This window comes from Corylus avellana, chromosome 7 (assembly GCF_965113065.1).
Source record: "Corylus avellana chromosome 7, dhCorAvel1.hap1.2, whole genome shotgun sequence".
Taxonomy (NCBI): domain Eukaryota; kingdom Viridiplantae; phylum Streptophyta; class Magnoliopsida; order Fagales; family Betulaceae; genus Corylus; species Corylus avellana.
In genome coordinates this window covers 1,925,453-1,943,930 of record NC_142496.1, presented here as the reverse complement: position 1 = coordinate 1,943,930, position 18,478 = coordinate 1,925,453, and the positions used below count along the sequence as shown (strand labels likewise).

At 33.2% G+C, this 18,478-nt stretch overlaps 2 protein-coding genes and 2 pseudogenes across 2 annotated transcripts; all 4 read left to right on the top strand.

The window, feature by feature from the left end:
• Positions 1-1,153: 1,153 nt before the first annotated feature.
• On the top strand, positions 1,154-1,783 carry LOC148584330 (disease resistance protein RPV1-like; annotated as a pseudogene).
• A 286-nt stretch (positions 1,784-2,069) lies between these two features.
• On the top strand, positions 2,070-3,285 carry LOC132184928 (TMV resistance protein N pseudogene; annotated as a pseudogene).
• Positions 3,286-3,498: 213 nt separating this feature from the next.
• Positions 3,499-6,399, top strand: LOC132185522 (protein SUPPRESSOR OF npr1-1, CONSTITUTIVE 1-like). The gene is made up of 3 exons (XM_088518057.1): positions 3,499-3,892; positions 3,984-5,684; positions 5,787-6,399. Exons 1-3 carry the CDS (start codon positions 3,701-3,703, stop codon positions 6,336-6,338), a joined length of 2,445 nt encoding a protein of 814 aa, XP_088374183.1. The 5' UTR covers positions 3,499-3,700; the 3' UTR covers positions 6,339-6,399.
• A 2,496-nt stretch (positions 6,400-8,895) lies between these two features.
• On the top strand, positions 8,896-14,309 carry LOC132185011 (disease resistance protein RPV1). Its single transcript, XM_059598828.2, has 2 exons — positions 8,896-9,531; positions 13,097-14,309. Exons 1-2 carry the CDS (start codon positions 8,999-9,001, stop codon positions 13,848-13,850), a joined length of 1,287 nt encoding a protein of 428 aa, XP_059454811.2. The 5' UTR covers positions 8,896-8,998; the 3' UTR covers positions 13,851-14,309.
• Positions 14,310-18,478: the final 4,169 nt, after the last annotated feature.

Genomic DNA, 18,478 nt, shown 5'->3' with positions numbered 1-18,478 from the left:
TATTCCTGATAGTTTACTATTTTTCACATGTAAACAAAAATCAAGTGGTCCAATCCTATTATGGTACGTGTATGCTCTTTGCATGATCATTGTCAAATCAACAAATGCTGTCAAATCACTTTTCCATCTTGTCATAGGATACACATCAGCCCTAACATATTAATAATAAAAAAAAAATTCCAGATCAGCCATCAAAGTTTGGAACAGTTATCATCGATCCTTCATTACTTGAACCATGTTCCCTATTGGGTTTTGTTTTGTTTACGGAACTTTGCCTTTTAATACAGCCTCTTGTGATATTTTCTCTGGTTTCCTTGTGTTTAATTTCTATGTATTATATCATCTATAAAAAATAATAATGTTATATATATGTCGAGTCAATAAAATCTAAATCATTGAATCAAAAATAATAACTATAAGTAAGCTGTATTTGGATAAATCTATAGAATTTTAATTCAAGTTATAAAGAGAAAAAAAAAATCCAGTATATCTGATCTTAACCCAAATTTAATATCCAAAAAAAGTTTTCATCCAAGTCAGATTGCAACTAAAGCCATCGCAAAGCTTGTGGCTATAAACTTATAAGCTTATAAACAAAACTGCACAGAAAAATAAAAAATAAAAATAAAATGCACGGACTAATTTTAATGGTACCTTTATTAAAGGTTCCATAACAAGCTAATTTGGTTGGAGAGGGGTGATGAGTAATTTGGTTGCATTGGATACCAATACCGGTCACCTAGGAACATGATCCTTTAAAGTTCACTTTAACAAGATAATATTTAGTTTGTTATATTGAAAATGTATTTTTATTTTTTCATTTTTTTAAGGAATAAAAATATCTATCCAATGTAATTAGATTGAAATAAACTGAAAATGATCTTAATTGGGTACTCAGCTCATCTTTTACCCATCTTTATGAATTATGATGACTCACCTCAGCGTATAAATTACGGAAGTTAAGAATAAAACCTCAAACGTAGGTGTGGTTAGAAAGAAAAGTAATAATTTGGTCACTTCATTATCTTATCGTCCTTGGGAAGACTGGTTGGTCAAAATTTAAATCTGAATGGCACTTTCGACACAAAGCTTTCAACAAACTTACAATATCACTGCAAAGCCTGAAAAGATGTCTCCTCCAATAACTAGGTCTTCAGCTTTTAGGAAGTTGCCAAGAAGTTGCTCTTTTTTCTTTTGACGCCTCACCTCTGTGACCAACTTGTATTCTTGGCTAGCGTTGTTTCTTCTGCAATCCAATGTCAACGATGGCCTTCCACGGAGTTGCTTCGTCTTCTTCTTCATCTTCCTCTTCCGATCGTCAATGGGATTACGATGTGTTCTTGAGCTTTAGAGGTGAAGATACTCGCAACAATTTTACCGCTCATCTCTATGCCGCTTTGGATCGAAACGGAATCAACACCTACAAAGATGATGTCAACCTCAAGAGAGGAGAGAACATTTCACCAGAACTTCTTAATGCTATTGAGAAGTCAAGGATTTCAGTCATTGTGTTATCTCAAAACTATGCATCATCTTCATGGTGCTTGGATGAACTTGCGAAGATCTGTGATTGTAAGGAAATGAAGGGACAAATCGTTGTACCGGTGTTTTACAAGGTACATCCATCAGAAGTACGATATCAAAAAAAGATACTTTTGGTGAAGCATTTGCTAAACATGAAGAAAGATTCAAGGATGATCGCATGAAGGTTCAAAGGTGGAAGACAGCGCTAACAGAAGTGGCTAGTTTGTCAGGGTGGCATTCAGAGAACAGGTATTTCTAACCACACTTTTTATCTTATCAGAAAGAATTCTAAATTGGTTAAAACTTTCATTTACATTAAAATCATATTTTGAAAATTAGTCATTTTTTTTTAACACAAAATGTAATTTTACAAATTTTGTATTGGTAGGAACGAACCTGAATTAATTCAGGAAATCATTGAATGGGTGAATTCGATATTAGTAAAAGAAACATGCTTTCAAGTTGCCCCGTATCCTGTTGGAATAGAGTCATGTGTACAAGCTGTGAAGTCGCTTTTAGATATGGAGAATAAAGAAAGTATACACATGGTAGGAATCTTTGGAATTGGTGGAATTGGTAAGACAACTCTAGCCAAAGCCATCTACAAATCGATTGCTTCTCAGTTTGACAATAGGTGTTTTCTTAGTGACATTAGAGAAACTTGCAGCCAAACAGGCGGTCTGATTAGTTTGCAAAATAAACTTCTTTCTCGGATCCTAGGACGCTCAAGTCTAACAATTGACAACGTTGATGAAGGAATTGGTTTGATAGAGCAAAGGCTTCGCCTAAAAAGGGTACTTTTAGTTCTTGATGATGTGGATCAGTCCGTCCAATTAAAAAAATTAGCTGGAAAAGCTAATTGGTTTGGCTTAGGAAGTAGAATCATCATAACAACAAGAGATGAAATTTTACTAACTAAGCATCAAGTTTTAACATATGAGGTGAAGGAATTGGATTGCAATGAAGCGCTTCAGCTCTTTAGTTATCATGCCTTCGATAGAGATAGACCTAATGTTGGTTATGTGGAAGTCACAAAAGATGCAGTGCGTTATGCCGGAGGATTGCCACTAGCTTTAGTGGTGTTAGGCTCGACTCTAAAAGGTAGAGATATACCTTATTGGGAAAGTAAATTGGACGAGTACAAAAGAATTCCTCACAGTGATATTCAAAATAAACTTAGAATAAGTTTTGATGGATTGGATGAAAATGCACAGAGTATTTTCCTTGACATCGCTTGCTTCTTCAAAGGAGAGAATGTAGAATATGTCAAAAAAATGCTAGATAGTTTTGGTTTTATATCATATAGTGGCATCAAAGAGCTAAAGGAAAAGTGTCTCATAACTGAGTCGTCTTCGGGGTCATTGGTGATGCATGACTTGCTACAAGAAATGGGTAGAGAAATTGTTAGACAAGAATCACCCAGAGATCCTGGCAAGCGCAGCAGATTGTGGTTTCATGAGGATGTTCGGTGTGTCCTAGAAGGAGATACGGTAAGAATTATGTTAAAAATACCTTTTAATTTTACATTTGTTTATTTTTCATTAGTTAAGCCACTAGTGTATGTTTTTTTTTTTTTTCATAAAAAATACTTAAAAGTACTTGCATGCAAATATATACATATATGTTGATACATATATGCCACAGAAAAGAATCAAATAAGTAGAATAAATTTAATTTCAAACCCAATTTAAAATTACACCATAACTACAATAGAGTCCGACTGTTTTTTGTAAAATTGTTTTCAAATAACAGGAGAGTTGATGGTTGATCAAACATACGCTCCTTTAAAAGGCTTCTAGCCTTCTACCCGATAGGATTTGGAAAGCCAAAGTTTGATCTAAGAAAAAAAAGGCAAATTACTCTTTTGAAAATCTAAAAAATAATAAATAAAAAAAGGGCAATACAAAGACGAAGCAAATCGAGTATAAGCTTATTTCTTTTTACAAAGTAATAAATGCATATATCTATATATTTATATAAAATAGATATAAATTTTATCAAGACTAGAATTATAGTTCTAGCAAGTGTTAAAATATGTAAGACTTTATATTATCATTTTGTTGCTACACTTAACCATACATTGTCTTGCTAGGGAACAAACAAAGTTGAGGGCATATTGATAGATTTGCCAGGTCCAGACCTCATAATACAGCTGAGTCCTAAAACCTTCAAGAAGATGAAAATGCTCAGATTGTTTATAAACCGTAATGCACACTTTTCTGAAGAGCCTAATATTTACTCTAATGAATTAAGAGTGATAGATTGGGCTGAATATCCAGGAGAATCTTTTCCTTCCAATTTTCGTGGAAAGAACCTTGTGATTTTAAGAATGGCTCATAGTCGCATCAAGATATTGGAAGGAGTTCAGGTAAAATTTTTATTATCATATTTGTGTTTTTAAATTCTGTTGTAAATTTCTTTCAAAGTTCAAACTAATTTTCCTTTTTTTTTCTTGACAGCATTTCCAAAACTTGACAACTATGGATTTCTATGACTGTAAATTCCTTGAAACAATCCCGGATGTTTCAAGGATCCCAAATTTAGAGTCGTTGAAACTTGTTGATTGCGAAAATCTAGTTGAGGTTCATTGTTCTGTTGGATTCCTTGATCAGCTTGTTGAGCTTATCATTACATCCTGCTCTAATCTTAGAAGTTTCCCGAAAAGCTTAAAGTTGAGATCTCTAAAATATCTCGAATTTTTTGGTTGTTCAATGCTTAAGAACTTTCCTGAAATTGACTGTCGAATGGAATGTTTAGAGGATATCTACTTTCATGATACTGGTATAGAAGAACTGCCTTCATCCATTAGGTACCTTGTTGGACTTAAAAAACTACATCTAGACAATTCCAAAAACCTTATGAATCTTCCAGATAGCATTCATCAACTGCAACATTTAGAGTCTCTTGGTCTCAATGGTTGTACTGGTATAAAAGAACTACCTTCATCATTTGGGTACATGGGTAGGATTGAAAGATTACTTCTAAACAATTGCACAAACCTTACGAATCTTCCAGATAGCATTTATCAGTCACAAAATTTAGTGTATCTTTCTCTCGACAATTGTTCAAAAGTTAGGTTTGTAGAGAAGGTAGAGGATAATAGACAATCCATACCCTCTGTTGTATCTCTAGAGGAATCTGCAATTTCATCTGGGACAGAATTACTCCAATTGTTACCTTCGAAAAATTCAAGTGGTTCTATTGATGATTCTTCTTCAATAGTATTTTCAAAACTTCGAGAGTTGAATCTTAGAAATTGTACCCTATCAGAATCAAATTTCTTCAGCACACTTGATTGTGGCTCCATGTTGTACAAATTAATTCTATCAGGGAGTGATATTGTTACCATTCCACGATGCATCGAAAGTTTTGTTAGATTGAAGTTCCTTGATTTGAATGAATGCAAGCAACTTCGAAAAATTTTAGGACTTCCACCAAATGTAGAAAAGGTAGAAGCTAAGGGGTGCTTGTCATTGGAAATATTTTTAGAAGAAGGTAGAAGATCTCAATTGTTTGATACGGAGGAGCCACCAGAGCCTGTGGGGGTTAGAACGGTAATTCCAGGACAGCAATCATTGACAGACCTACATCTATCAGGTAGCGCAATTGTTAGCCTTCCTACATGGTTCAACAGATTTGTTGGATTGAAGAAACTTTACTTGGAAGATTGCAAGCAGCTTCGAGAAATTCTAGGACTCCCACCAAATGTAATAAAAGTGTCTGCTAAGGGGTGCGTGTCATTGAAAATATTTTTAGAGGAAGCTAGAAGATCTCATTTGTTTAATACCGTGGACCCACAAGAGCCTGTTGGGGTTGAAGCGGTATCTCTAACACAGCAATCATTGGAAGGAATGTTTCAACTTGAATGCCCTTTCAACAGTTTGGTACGTCTAGATCTATCAAGTAGTGCTATTGTTAACCTTCCTTCATGGTTCAACAGATTTGTTCCATTGGGTAGCCTTAGCTTGGAAGGTTGCAACCAGCTTCGAGAAATTCCACAACTTCCACCAAATATAGACTATGTCTATTTGGGTAGATGCACGTCTTTGGAAAGATTTCCATTTAATAACATATTCAATTTTCCAAAGCTTCGATGGATTGACTTCTCGGATTGCCCTGAACATATAGGGAATGCTCTACAATATCATTTATTCAGTGAGGTATCTCTCTCTCCCTCTCTCACTCTCTCATATATGTACATGTTACAATGTATCTTGATTTGTTGGTTGTATCACTGAAAATCTGTTATATCCGTGTAATAGGGACATCGTAAGGTCCGTAGATTTGGCTGTTTATTTCAGGGAAACAAAATTCCAGATTGCTTCAGCTATCGTAAAGAGGTTTCAAATACTAATTTGTGTGAAATGGAATTCACCGGGCCTGTACATTTGAATTCAAAGAATACAACATTTGCTTTCTCTGCTGTTATTGGAATGAGCGATGGACAAGATGGAGATATTTTTCAGATTCATGTTGAAGTCACCAATAATGGTCAACCAATCAATTATAGTTCCTCCATGGAGACATATAAGTCATCCAGCTCAGAATGTGTATGGTTGGATTACAATGGTTCATGCCATTCTCAGCTAAAGACGGATAATCTTCGAGTTAAATTTGAGTGTAAGGATTTCAGTTATAATCCTTCAAAGACAGTGTTCTTTAAAAGTTGTGGATTCCATATAGAACAAAGATATGAAGAGGAAGCGATAGGTTTAATGGATGGTGTTGAACTTTCTAAGAGATGTCGTGATGATGATGGTGATGGCAACTTGGAATCCAATTTGTACCCCCAACAAAAGAGGGACAAGAGATAATCTTGGGACCAGAAAATTTTATAGCTGCTAAGATCTGAGAATGAAATGCTTCTCAACACCCTTGTGAATCTGTGATGGACTATACTCTATCTACATGGCAAACTGGTGCTTCCATGTGTCAGGCCTGTGTTACAGGCACCTGCTTTTGTGATCTGCCTTCTGCCAAGGAATTTCAGATGCAGAGGATATGGTGAATTGCAATTACATCAATCAAATCACCCCAGAACTTGGGTTATAATAATGTAAGTGCTTCACATATTGAAATTTGGGTGTACACATAATATTGCTTCTTACCCCTTGGGATTCAAAGCATGGTGTAGAAATTAATATTACTTGTTTACAGGAATGATGATGATGATATAGACATTAGCTTTATTTTGAGAAATGGTGATGGACGGTGGTGGTACAATCAAAGGGCTAGTTAGCAACCTCGAGTCAAAGGATTCAACCAGTCTTGTGTGTTTTGGTATGTATGTTTTGAATGGCATTCATGTTGATTGTGGCGGAGTGGGTTTGATGTGAATAATTTTCGTCTTCTTTTTTTTTTTTTCACTAAATAAAAAAGAACTCTATGACATTAAGAATGATATTTTTTGATTGAAAAGAATTCCATTGCAGGGTTTTCAGAAATGCATATTACAAAGCTATCCAAACCAAAGTAGTTGTGCTCCATTTTCTTATGGCTTGTGAAACTAATCCAGCCTCCTAAAAGGGGTATGATGAAATGGTTTGAAATACTGCTTTCTAAAGCACATACTCCCTTGTCTTTTTTCCCATTTTGAATTTTAATCCCCATAGCCTTTTGTTTTTGGATTGATAAGTAAATAAGTACTTGATGAATTTTGCTTTCTATCCTATTCTTACTTGGAAAGGAAGTGCTATTTATTTGAATCATGATCTTCATGTTGCTGCAGGCCTAGGAGATTGCCACAACTCTATTATCGGTGCCCAAATTACATTTAAACTGGATTTTAGCTTTATGCTTCTGCTTAATTTTAGTTGCTAAAGAGGCTGAGCTAAATGACTAAAATTCTTGTAGTGTGTTCTGTAAGGATATAAATTTCCTACAATTCATCTTTTTGGTTGGACAAAAGCACTATTCACTTTAATCGGAGTACGGTTCTCTCAATTTCAAATGAAATATATTATATCAATTTTAGTCGGGGTTAAAATTAAGCTTGTACATCTAATTGTGTATATGAAGTTAATATTAGCACGTTTTTTTTAAAAAAATAAATAATGTAAAATCTTAATTATACTGTTAAATATGCTAATTTTAAATCTTAACCATTAAATGAATACTCTTCTTTACATAATAAAAGGGATCCCTGTCCACTTTAATCACTCAAGCTATTCATTTATTGGGGTGCATGTGTTGGAGAAAGAATTAAACTATTATTTGGGCTTCCGCTTAATCCCTTGTTTAATTGATGCTGCTGAGCCTGGCTGTAGCCATTGGATCCGATTTATATGAACATCAAAACCGTAAGCCTGGCTTTAGGTAGATGTAAATTTTAGACCCATAAAATAATATTCAGGTCTTCAATATTGAAATGATTTTTAAATAGTTAAAAGTACAAATGCATAGTTTGATAAGATATGGTATAGTAAAGAGGGAACATGGTGTAGGTTGGGGTGGGGTCTCTTACTAAATGATTTTTAGATAATAATTACGTCTGTTTTTGCAAAGGGGGCAGGCGCTAGTGAAATAATGTCCCTACTTTGTGAGGCTATTATATTGTAGCTTTCTTTTATATGGTTGGAGATTAAATAATCACCTCGTTCCAAATTCAGTTTGAACTTGGATTTGGAACACGCTTGTCTGTCCACTTCTTCATAATTCTACTTGTTTTCAGTTTTGATCGAGTAAACGTTGGAATTGGCAAAGCTTCACGAAACATGACTTTTTGTATGCCTTTGAATCAGCTTTCCAACGTACTAAACTTGCTTCCGTCCGATGTCATATAATTGCGTAGAGATATGACTTTTTCTCTAAGACTAATATGATGAAAAACTACTCCAGCTAGGGCATTGTAGTCACCTTTCAGGTCAGCAATTCTCAGAGTGTTTTGTAACATTTTTTACCCACAGAGATGACCACTTGCAAATAAGGGATATTCTTCTTTTCATTCTACAAACCATTTCTTCACCATCTCCACTCTCTTTAACATTTTTTTTTTTTTTTTTTTTGTGAAAAACTCAAAATAGTAAAGTGAAGAGATGGTGGGGAGATGTTTTGTAGAATGCATTGTAGCATTCCTCTGCAAATAATGGACATCATGGATTGGGCCCATGTTGAATTTAACTATATTAATATCGCATGTAGACTTGAAGAGAGAGTCTTGGTATCCAGATAAACTTAACCCATTGATTTATTCTCGTGGTCTACATTTCTCTGATTTATTATTGGTCAAAAAAGGAGAAATGCATGCGCATGAAAAGTCGTCAGTGCTGTCAATATCACAACAAACCTCATAAAGACTACAATGACTCTTAGAATTGACTTAACATGTTCACATACAATTGCTTCCCAGTTGTAGAAAGACAACAAGAAGAAAGTTGCCAAACAAGTTTCTCTGTTTAACTTTAAATAGAGGTGTTTCTGAGTTCTGCAGTTATCTCTAGTAAGCAGTAATCAATAAAATCACTTCTTCATATCCATGGCCTTCCAAGAAGTCTCTTCCTCTTCCTCTTCCTCTTCCTCTTTATCTTCCACTTCCTCTTCCTCATCTTCCACCCGTCAATGGGTTTACGATGTGTTCTTGAGCTTTAGAGGCGAAGATACTCGCAACAATTTTACTGCCCATCTATATGATGCTTTGGTTCGAATGGGAATCAACACCTACAGAGATGACGACGACCTCAAAAGAGGAGAGAACATTTCACCGGCACTTCTCAAGGCTATTGAGGAGTCGAGGATTTCAGTCATTGTGTTTTCTCAAAACTATGCATCATCCTCATGGTGTTTGGACGAACTTGTGAAGATCCTTGAGTGTAGGGAAACAATGGAACAAATCGTTGTACCAGTATTCTACAAGGTAGATCCATCGGAAGTACGGTATCAAAGAAAGAGTTTTGGAGAAGCATTTGCCAAACATGAAGAAAGGTTCAAAGATAAGCAAATGATGGTGCAGAAGTGGAGGACAGCCCTAACACAAGTGAGCAATTTGTCAGGGTGGCATTTAGGGAACAGGTATTTCTTACCTTAATTATAGATTTTTATTTTTTTTATTTTTTGGTTACAAACACGCACTACTAATTTTTTGAAATTTTTTTCTTGGTCAATTTTTTACCTTATCAAAGAATTCTACATTCGCTAAAACTAATTTCATTTTCTTTAAGATCATATTTTGGTAATTAGTCATTTTTACATCAATAGAAAATTCCACCAAAAATGGGTCCCGTTTATTAATATGTTTTGGATGGTATTTTTATTTTTGATTTGAAACAAGGTTAGGATGTTATATAAAGATAAAAACAATTTTGAGTGTATAAGCTTATAAAAGCCAATAAGCCCAAATACTTCACCAAATAATTGAAACACAAAATTCTCTCCCACACCACTTTTACGCCCACTTGGCCATTTTCCTGCCAATGCAATTTTTTTAACCACTATAAAATATGAACACACTTGGGATAAATTAAACCACAGTAAAAGTGGACCAAACCATCTGATGCCAATCAACCTTTTGTAGTTTACATCTCACTGCATCCCAAGTGTCACAGCATTTATAGCATTCCAAAAGTTTGTTTTGGGATGAAAAAAAAAAGAATAATAATTTTGTTCCTCTCAATAAAAAAATAACTCTGTTTGTTTGTTAATGTATTTTGGAAGGTTTTTTTTTTTTTTTTTTTAAAAAAAATGTCTTTCTAAAGAGGTAATGATCTAACATAAATATAAAAATAGTTTTTGGAAAAACATATTTTTGTTCCTTGATCGATTGAAAAAAATGGGTTCCATTTGTTAGTGTATTTTAGAGAATGTTTTATAGTTTTTATTTTAAAAAATGGGAAAAATATAAAAAAGCCCCCCAAACTACCAGCCGCTTTCGATTTAGCCCCCTAATGTTCCAAAAGTGATAAAGTAGCCCCCAAACTACCAAACTATTGCATTTGGGGCACTTTGTTAGTCAAAACCGTCAGTTTGGACGGAAACTGCAAAACAACGTCGTTTTCTTATGGGTAAGTTACTACAATGCCCTTTTATGAAAAAAAAAATTTTGGGAAAAAATATAAAAAAGCTCCCCAAACTATTAGCCGTTTTCATTTTAGCCTCCTAATGTTCAGAAAGTGATAAAGTAGCCGCTCAACAAAATGACGTCGTTTTGAATTTACGTCCAAACTGACGGTTTGGACTAACGGAGTGGTCAAAATGCAATAGTTTGGTAGTTTGGGGGCTACTTTATCACTTTTGGAACATTAGGGGGCTAAATCGAAAGCGGCTGGTAGTTTAAGAGGGCTTTTTTATATTTTTCTTATAAAAAATATTTTGATGTGAGGTACACATAAAATCAGTTTTGAATATCTTATAAATATTTTATATTTTAAATTGTTTGTTAATATTAATATAAAAATGTCACTCTATAGCTAATATATATAAATATTAGAAAGAAGACAACTTGAAAATATAATGAAAATATGAAGGCAAAAATAATTAGGACTTCAAGTTTGGATCAAAATGACAACATGTTTAGAATGTATTTTGTCCCCTTTTTAAATGCTAAGGAAATTGACTAAATAGCTTACAGGATACAATGAAGCCCAAATTTTACTTGAAAATAGCATTTTTTAGAGTAGCAATAAATATCTTAACAAGAGAATAGCACAAAAGATAGTTTATAGGAGAGTATATGAGATAGACAAAAATTAGCTATAAACTATAAACCAGTCTAATAAAGTGACATGTATCTCTTAACATGTGAGAAAAACATATATTTTTTTAATAATATATGCTTCTCATATGTTTTTTTAATAGGTAAGGGACACATGTTACTTTATTAGATTAGTTTGTATGAATTAGCTACAAACCAATTTGTAGCAAATTTTTGTCCATATGAAATTGTGTCTTTGCCTACAACCAAATGGTCATATTATAGTGATTTTGGACACATCAAACGGTCCAAGATCATTTGATCTAACCATCACAAAATGTGACCACCAATTCCACTTTAATAGACATCATAAATTGGACATTAACCCATTCCAACGGCTAGAAATGTTTAGATATATCATTATTTTTGCATCTGAAATGGTTGGCTTGGTCAACCAAGCTCTCTTAGTCAATCGAGAATCGTTCGAGGATTCTACGGAGCCTCTCGTGCAAAGTGCAATGTGCACCTCAAAGTGCTCAAAGACATTGCCATTGCCATTGTCATTGCCATTGCCCTTGCACGTGTCACATTTCACGTTATGTGTGCGCGTGTTGCATGACGCAGGCGGCTTTGCAGTTCTCTTATCTCAATTTTCTCTCGTAAGTAGTAGTCTTGCAACTTCGTCCATGGCCTTCCACGGAGCTTCTTCGTCTTCCTCTTCCTTTTCTCTTTCATGCCTCAATGGGATTACTGTGTATTCTTGAGTTTTAGAAGTGAAGATACTCGCAAAAATTTTATTGCCCATCTATACACAAATTTGTGTCAAATGTGAATCAACTCCTTCATGGCCGACAAGCTTAGAAGTGTCGAAAAATTTCGACAGCACTTCTTGAAAGCCATTGAAGCGTCAGAGATTTCAATCATTGTAAAAATACGCATCATTCTTATGGTGCTTGGACGAGCTAATGAAGATCCTCAAGAGTAGAAATAAAGGGGACAATACATTCTATCGTTGTTGTACGACATAGATCCGTCAAAAATACTAAATCAAACCAATATTTCTAACCACTCTTAAACTTGAAAAAATGTTCAAATTAAGATGATGAAATGAAGGGGAAAGGGTGGAAGACAACCCTAAGAGGTGTGGCTAATTTGTCTAGGAGGCTGTTAGGAAACAAGTATTTATAACCGAGTAATGTTAGGGGTCCTCTTTGTTAGTTCTTGTGTTGGCTAATTCGGTGATCAAAACGGAAGTTCCAAAGCAACAAGATCCATCGACAAGGCAAGGTCGCTAGGACGGGAAGATTGCCCATTCAGACGTGGAAATCCGAGAGCTCAAATTTAGATTTTCATGCTAGCTGTCCGGACATGAGAATAGCCTGTCTGGACACAATTTCCATAAAGTTCCCGTCTGCTTCCTATCTGCATGCTCTCCGGACTCGTACGTCTTCGAACCTGTTTTTAGAGTTGCCGTCCGGACAGGCATTTCCTCTGTCCGGACACCACACATCAGATTCTGTTTTTAAACGTGTGTAAAGTGTGTGATGCGTCTAGGGTTTTAGTGACTCATATATATTCATCTCTATTGTTAGAGAGAATGAACGAAATTCTACCCTAGGTTTCGTGAGAGGTTGTGCTTAGAGAGAACATCTGTGGTGAGCCTAATCGTTTCTCTTAGAGGATTATTCTTAGTTTCATTGTGTGCTTCATGAATTAAATAAACTCAACCAATTCCTTTGTTTTGGATGGTATAATTTGCTTAAATAACTTATTCATCACCTAAAATTGAAAATGAACTTTCCATTTATTGCGGTATATATAATTTTTGTACCACCAACTTTTCTTTATAGTCTTACCTGTTTAATACATGCATAATTTTTTTTTTCTTTTTTTCTTTTTGTATGAAAGCATCACATTAGATATTTTGTTATCTTTTTGTATTGGCAGGAGTGAACCTGAATTTATACGTGAAATCATTGAATGGGTGAATTTGATATTAGTAAAAAAGACATACTTTCAAGTTGCCCAATATCCAGTTGGAATAGAGTCTCGTGTACAAAAGGTGAAGTCGCTTTTGGATATAGAGAAGAATGACAGAAGACGCATGGTAGGGATCTTCGGAACTCGTGGAATTGGTAAGACAACTCTCTCCAAAGCCATTTACAACTCAATTGATGCTCAGTTTGAATGTAGTTGTTTTCTTGAAAACATTAGCGAAGCTTCCAGCCAAAAGGATGGTCTGATCCAATTGCAAAACAAACTTCTTTCAAAGATCCTAGGAAATTCAAGTCCAGTGGTTGACAATGTTGATCGAGGAAGTACTTTGATAAAGCAAAGGCTTTCCCGTTTAAGGATACTTCTAGTTCTTGATGATGTGGATGATTCTCTCCAATTAGAAAAGTTAGCTGGAAAATGTAATTGGTTTGGCTTAGGAAGTAGAATTATCATAACAACAAGAGATAAACCTTTACTTCTTGCACATGGAGTTGGTTCAACATACGAGATGAATGGGTTGGATCATGATGAATCTCTTCAACTTTTTTGTTGGAATGCCTTTAAAAGAGACAAACCTAATGACGGTTATGTGGAAATTGCAGAAGATGCAGTACGTCATAGTGGAGGATTGCCACTAGATTTAACAACGCTAGGCTTGGCTCTAAAGAAAAAGAGATATACTTTGTTGGAAAAGAAAACTGGATGAGTACAAAAGAATTTCTAGTAAAAAAATTCAAAAAAAATTAGAATAAGTTATGATGGGTTGGAGGACACTAAAATGACATTTTCCTTGTCATTGCATGTTTTTTCAGAGGACGGAAAGAAGGTTATGTCATTGGAATATTAAAAAAAAAAAAAAAAGTAATTTCTTTCCAAAAAATGGTATTGAAGTGCTTGTAGATAAGTCTCTCATATATATTACTTCATTTAAGAGGAGATTACTTATGCATGATTTGATGCAAGAAATGGGTTGAGAAATTGTTCAAGAGGAATCACCAAAAGAACCTGAGGAACATAGTAGCTGGTTGTGGCTTCGTGAAGATGTTCGTCATGTCCTAGAAGAAAATACGGAAAGACTTATGTTAAAAATCTTTCATAATTTACATTTGTTTATTTTTCATAAGTTAAGCTACAAGAAAAATATTGAACTTTTTTTATTTAAAAAATGCCGAAAAACTATATATATATATATATATATCTGTGTGTGAGTATACATTTGTATTACACAGAAGAATTATATACGTAGAATGAATTTAATTTCAAACCCAAAGGAAAATTATACCATAATTACAACAGTGTCTGAATGGTTAATTGGCTTGGTTTTCGTAAAACTATTTGTAAAATTGTTTTCAAATAACAGGATGGTTAATTTATCATGACTCTCTTGAGATTTTATAAAATAAATATTATTTGAGATTTTACAACATAACAATTTGACTTGCAGTTAGATGTTTATGACACTTCAAGGTTTTTTTTTTTTTGTAACACACTTCAAGGGTTGAATATATATGTAAATATTAGAGATGCTCATAGTAGAAGGAGAACATATGAGGTTAATCCCACCTGGAGAAAAATAAAAATAAAAATCCAATTAGAAATTTTAAATACTATAATGTACTTTTTTAAAATTTTAAATATAATTTTTGGAAAATTAGTTTTTAATAAAAACATTTTTCAAAACAAAGCACAAAATTTTTTACAAAGAAAAAAAAAAAAATTTTCGAATATTTGAAAACATATGCTCACTTTTCAGATGTGGAGGCTGGTCTTATTGTTTAAGAAAAATAAATAAAAAATAGAAAAAAGAAAAGAAGTGAAAACTGGCCTCTGTGGTTGAAGGCCGCCCCTTCAATGGAGTCAAGTAGAGAATCACCCCATTTGTGCCTCTCACAGAAGGAAACCCACCTCCCCCTTTAAGTGAAGGATTGGGGTCCGCTTTTAATTCTTTTTTTTAAAAAAAAAAAAAAAAGAAAAAGAAAAAAGAAAAAAATTAATTATAGGATAAGTGGCGCAATTTGATTGGTGCTGACGTGTCGTTCTGTTCAGTTTTAGACGAAATTTTAACAGATGTACCATTTCCGTCTTTATGAAAACTACATGTACCTCTTCTGATAAAAATGAAAACTTAGAGAGCAAAAAATAAAGAGTTTAAACCTTGGGTTTTTTTTTAGTATTTAACCATTTTTTTTTTTCTCAAATACAGTACTTCTTAAAATTTTACCAAACTAAATTTTCATTTATCAACCCACATGCAATACTTTTTTAAAATGTGGCCTCCACTAAATCAATTCTAAATTTACACATTTTTCAAAATCCAAAACACTACTCAAAACTATACCAAACATATATAGTGACTCTCAATAATTTGTTATTCATTTTACAATAACAAATAAAAAAAAATGATGAATAATATTACAAAAGAGCTTAATAAATGGAATGCCTTTAATTAAAAAGAATGCTAAAATAACAATTTAGTTCTTGAAGTCAAATTTCTTCAAATAGTTAACAGATTTCATTAGTGTTCCACTTCAACACCAATAAAATGATGACACATGTCACCCTTAATAAAAAATATAAATATATTAAATATATAAAATGAAAAAAACTAAAAAATGATTATTATTATTATTATTTTAAATAGAGGGCAGCCACCATCTTGGGGGAAGGAGTGGCGAGCCAATTGAACTACGCATTTGAGATATACTATATTAAATTATCATTTATCTAAAAAACTTAAACTAATAGAAAGAAGTAAATTTAATTATTTAATTAATACTTTACCAGTAATTTTTAGAGACAAGTGATTAACATGATATTCGAATAGATTTTGAGTTTAGATATTATCTATGTAATTCATAATTCATTTTAATTAGACACTATGTCAAGATATATTTTTCTCGAAGACTAATATGATGAAAAACTACCCCAGCTTGGTCATTGCTGTCACCTTGCAGGTCAATAATTTTCACAGTGCTCTGTAATATGTTTTTCCAACATTAATATAAAATAAAAGGACTTCATGTCATCATCCTTATTGATGATCACTTGAAAGTAATGGACATCATGGGCCCATGTCGAATTTAACATTAATCATAATATTGCGTGGAGGACTTGAAGGGAGAGTCTTGGTATCCAGATAAACTTTACCCATTGATTTATTCTCATGGCCTACCTTTCTTTGATTTATTCTTGGTCAAAAAAGGAGAAATGCATGTGCATGAATAGTCGTCAGTGCTTTCAATATCACAACAACCTCATAAAAACTACAATGACTCTTAGAATTGACTTGACATGTTCACATACAATTGTTTCCCCTGTGGTAGAAAGACAGCAAGAAGGAAGTTGCCAAACAAGTTTCTCTAGATGCTCATAATAGAAGGATAACATATGAGATTAATTAATCCCACCTTGAGAAAAAAAAAAAAAAAAAATCTAATTAGAGATTTCAAATACTATAATGTACTTTTTTTAATTTTTAAATATAATTTTTGGAAAATTAATTTTTAATAAAAACATTTTTCAAAACAAAGTACAAAATTTTTTACAAAAAAAAAAAAAAAAAAATTTAGAAAACGTCCTACACACCATCGTAATCGAATATTTGAAAACATATATATGCTCACTTTTCAGATGTGGAAGCTGGTCTTATTGTTTAAGAAAAATAAATAAAAAATGGAAAAAAAGAAAAAAGAAAAGAAGTGAAAACTGCCCTTGTGGTTGAAGGCCGCCCCTTCAATGTAGGCAAGTAGAGAGCCACCCCATTCTCCTGATTCTCGCAGAAGGAAACCCACCTCGCCCCTTAAGTGAAGGGATGGGGTCAGCTGGTGGAGGCCAACGTCCAAGAGATTGTTTTTGTTCTCAATTTTTATTTTTATTTTTTATTTTTTTTCCAAATACACTTCTTAAAATTTTACCAAGCTAAATTTTCATTTATCAACCCACATGCAACACTTTTTTTTAAAATGTGGCCTCTACTAAATCAATTCTAAATTTACACATTTTTCAAAATTCAAAACACTTCTCAAAACTATACCAAACATAACCAGTCAATAATTTGTTATTCATTTTAGAATAACTAATAAAATTTTTTTGATGAATAATATTACAAAAGAGCTTAATAAATGGAATGCTTTTAATTAAAAAAAAAAAAGGCTAAAATAACAATTTAGTCCCTGCAGTCAAATTTCATTAAACAGTTAACGAATTTCATTAGTGTGCCACGTCAACACCAATAAAATGATGACACGTGTCACCCTTAATAAAAAATATAAATATATTAAATATATAAAATGATAAAACTAAAAAATTATTATTATTATTATTTTTAAAATAGAGGGCAGCCACCATCATGGGGGAGGGAGTGGCGAGCCAATTGAGCTACGCATTTGAGATATACTATGTTAAACTATCATTTATCTAAAACACTTAAACTAATAGAAAGAAGTAAATTTAATTATTTAATCAATACTTTAACAGTAATTTTTAGAGACAAGTGATTAAACATGATATTAGAATAGGTTTTGAGTTTAGATATTATCTATGTAATTCATAATTCATTTTAATTAGATCCTATGTGTTAGTTCTTACTTATTAAGTAAGAGTATTAGAATATTATTATTTTTTTTAAAAAAAAAAAATCAATACAACTAGTGGTTGACAAGCTCTTTAAATAATATATTTTTTTTAATAAAGAGAAAGAGAAAAAGGAGATAAAATAATAATAAAAAATCCTACAAAAGCTATTGCAATTAACTTTCAAATACAAAAATTTAATTTACCGAAACAAATTGTTAAAACATTTTCATTTTAAAATGTTGGCTGAAAAATAAAAACAACACAAACCTCACACGGACGTCGTGTGGTTACAAATAAAAGTAATAAAATGGTCACTTCATTATCTTATCGTTCTCGGAAAAACAGGTCGGTCAAAATTTAAATCTAAATGGCACTTTCGACACAAAGCTTTCAACAACGTACATTACTGCAAAGCCTGAAAAGATGTCTCCTCTAATAACTATGTCGTTAGCTTTAAGGAAGTTGCCAAGAAGTTGCTCTCTTTTGTTTTGACGCTTCACATCTGTGACCAACTTGTATTGTTTGCTAGCGTTGTTTCTTCTGCAATTCACTCTCAACGATGGCCTTCCACAGAGTTGCTTCGTCATCGTCTTCGTCTTCAGTTTCCTCTTCCAACGGTCAATGCAGTATCTTACCCCAATTCTCTTTAGTCAAAGGATAAAAGATATTGAGATTGCAAATTTTTTAACCTTTTAGGGATTACATTACAAAAATTTTGACAATTCTAAACCCCATTTCCTTCTCTATGTTAGCATATGT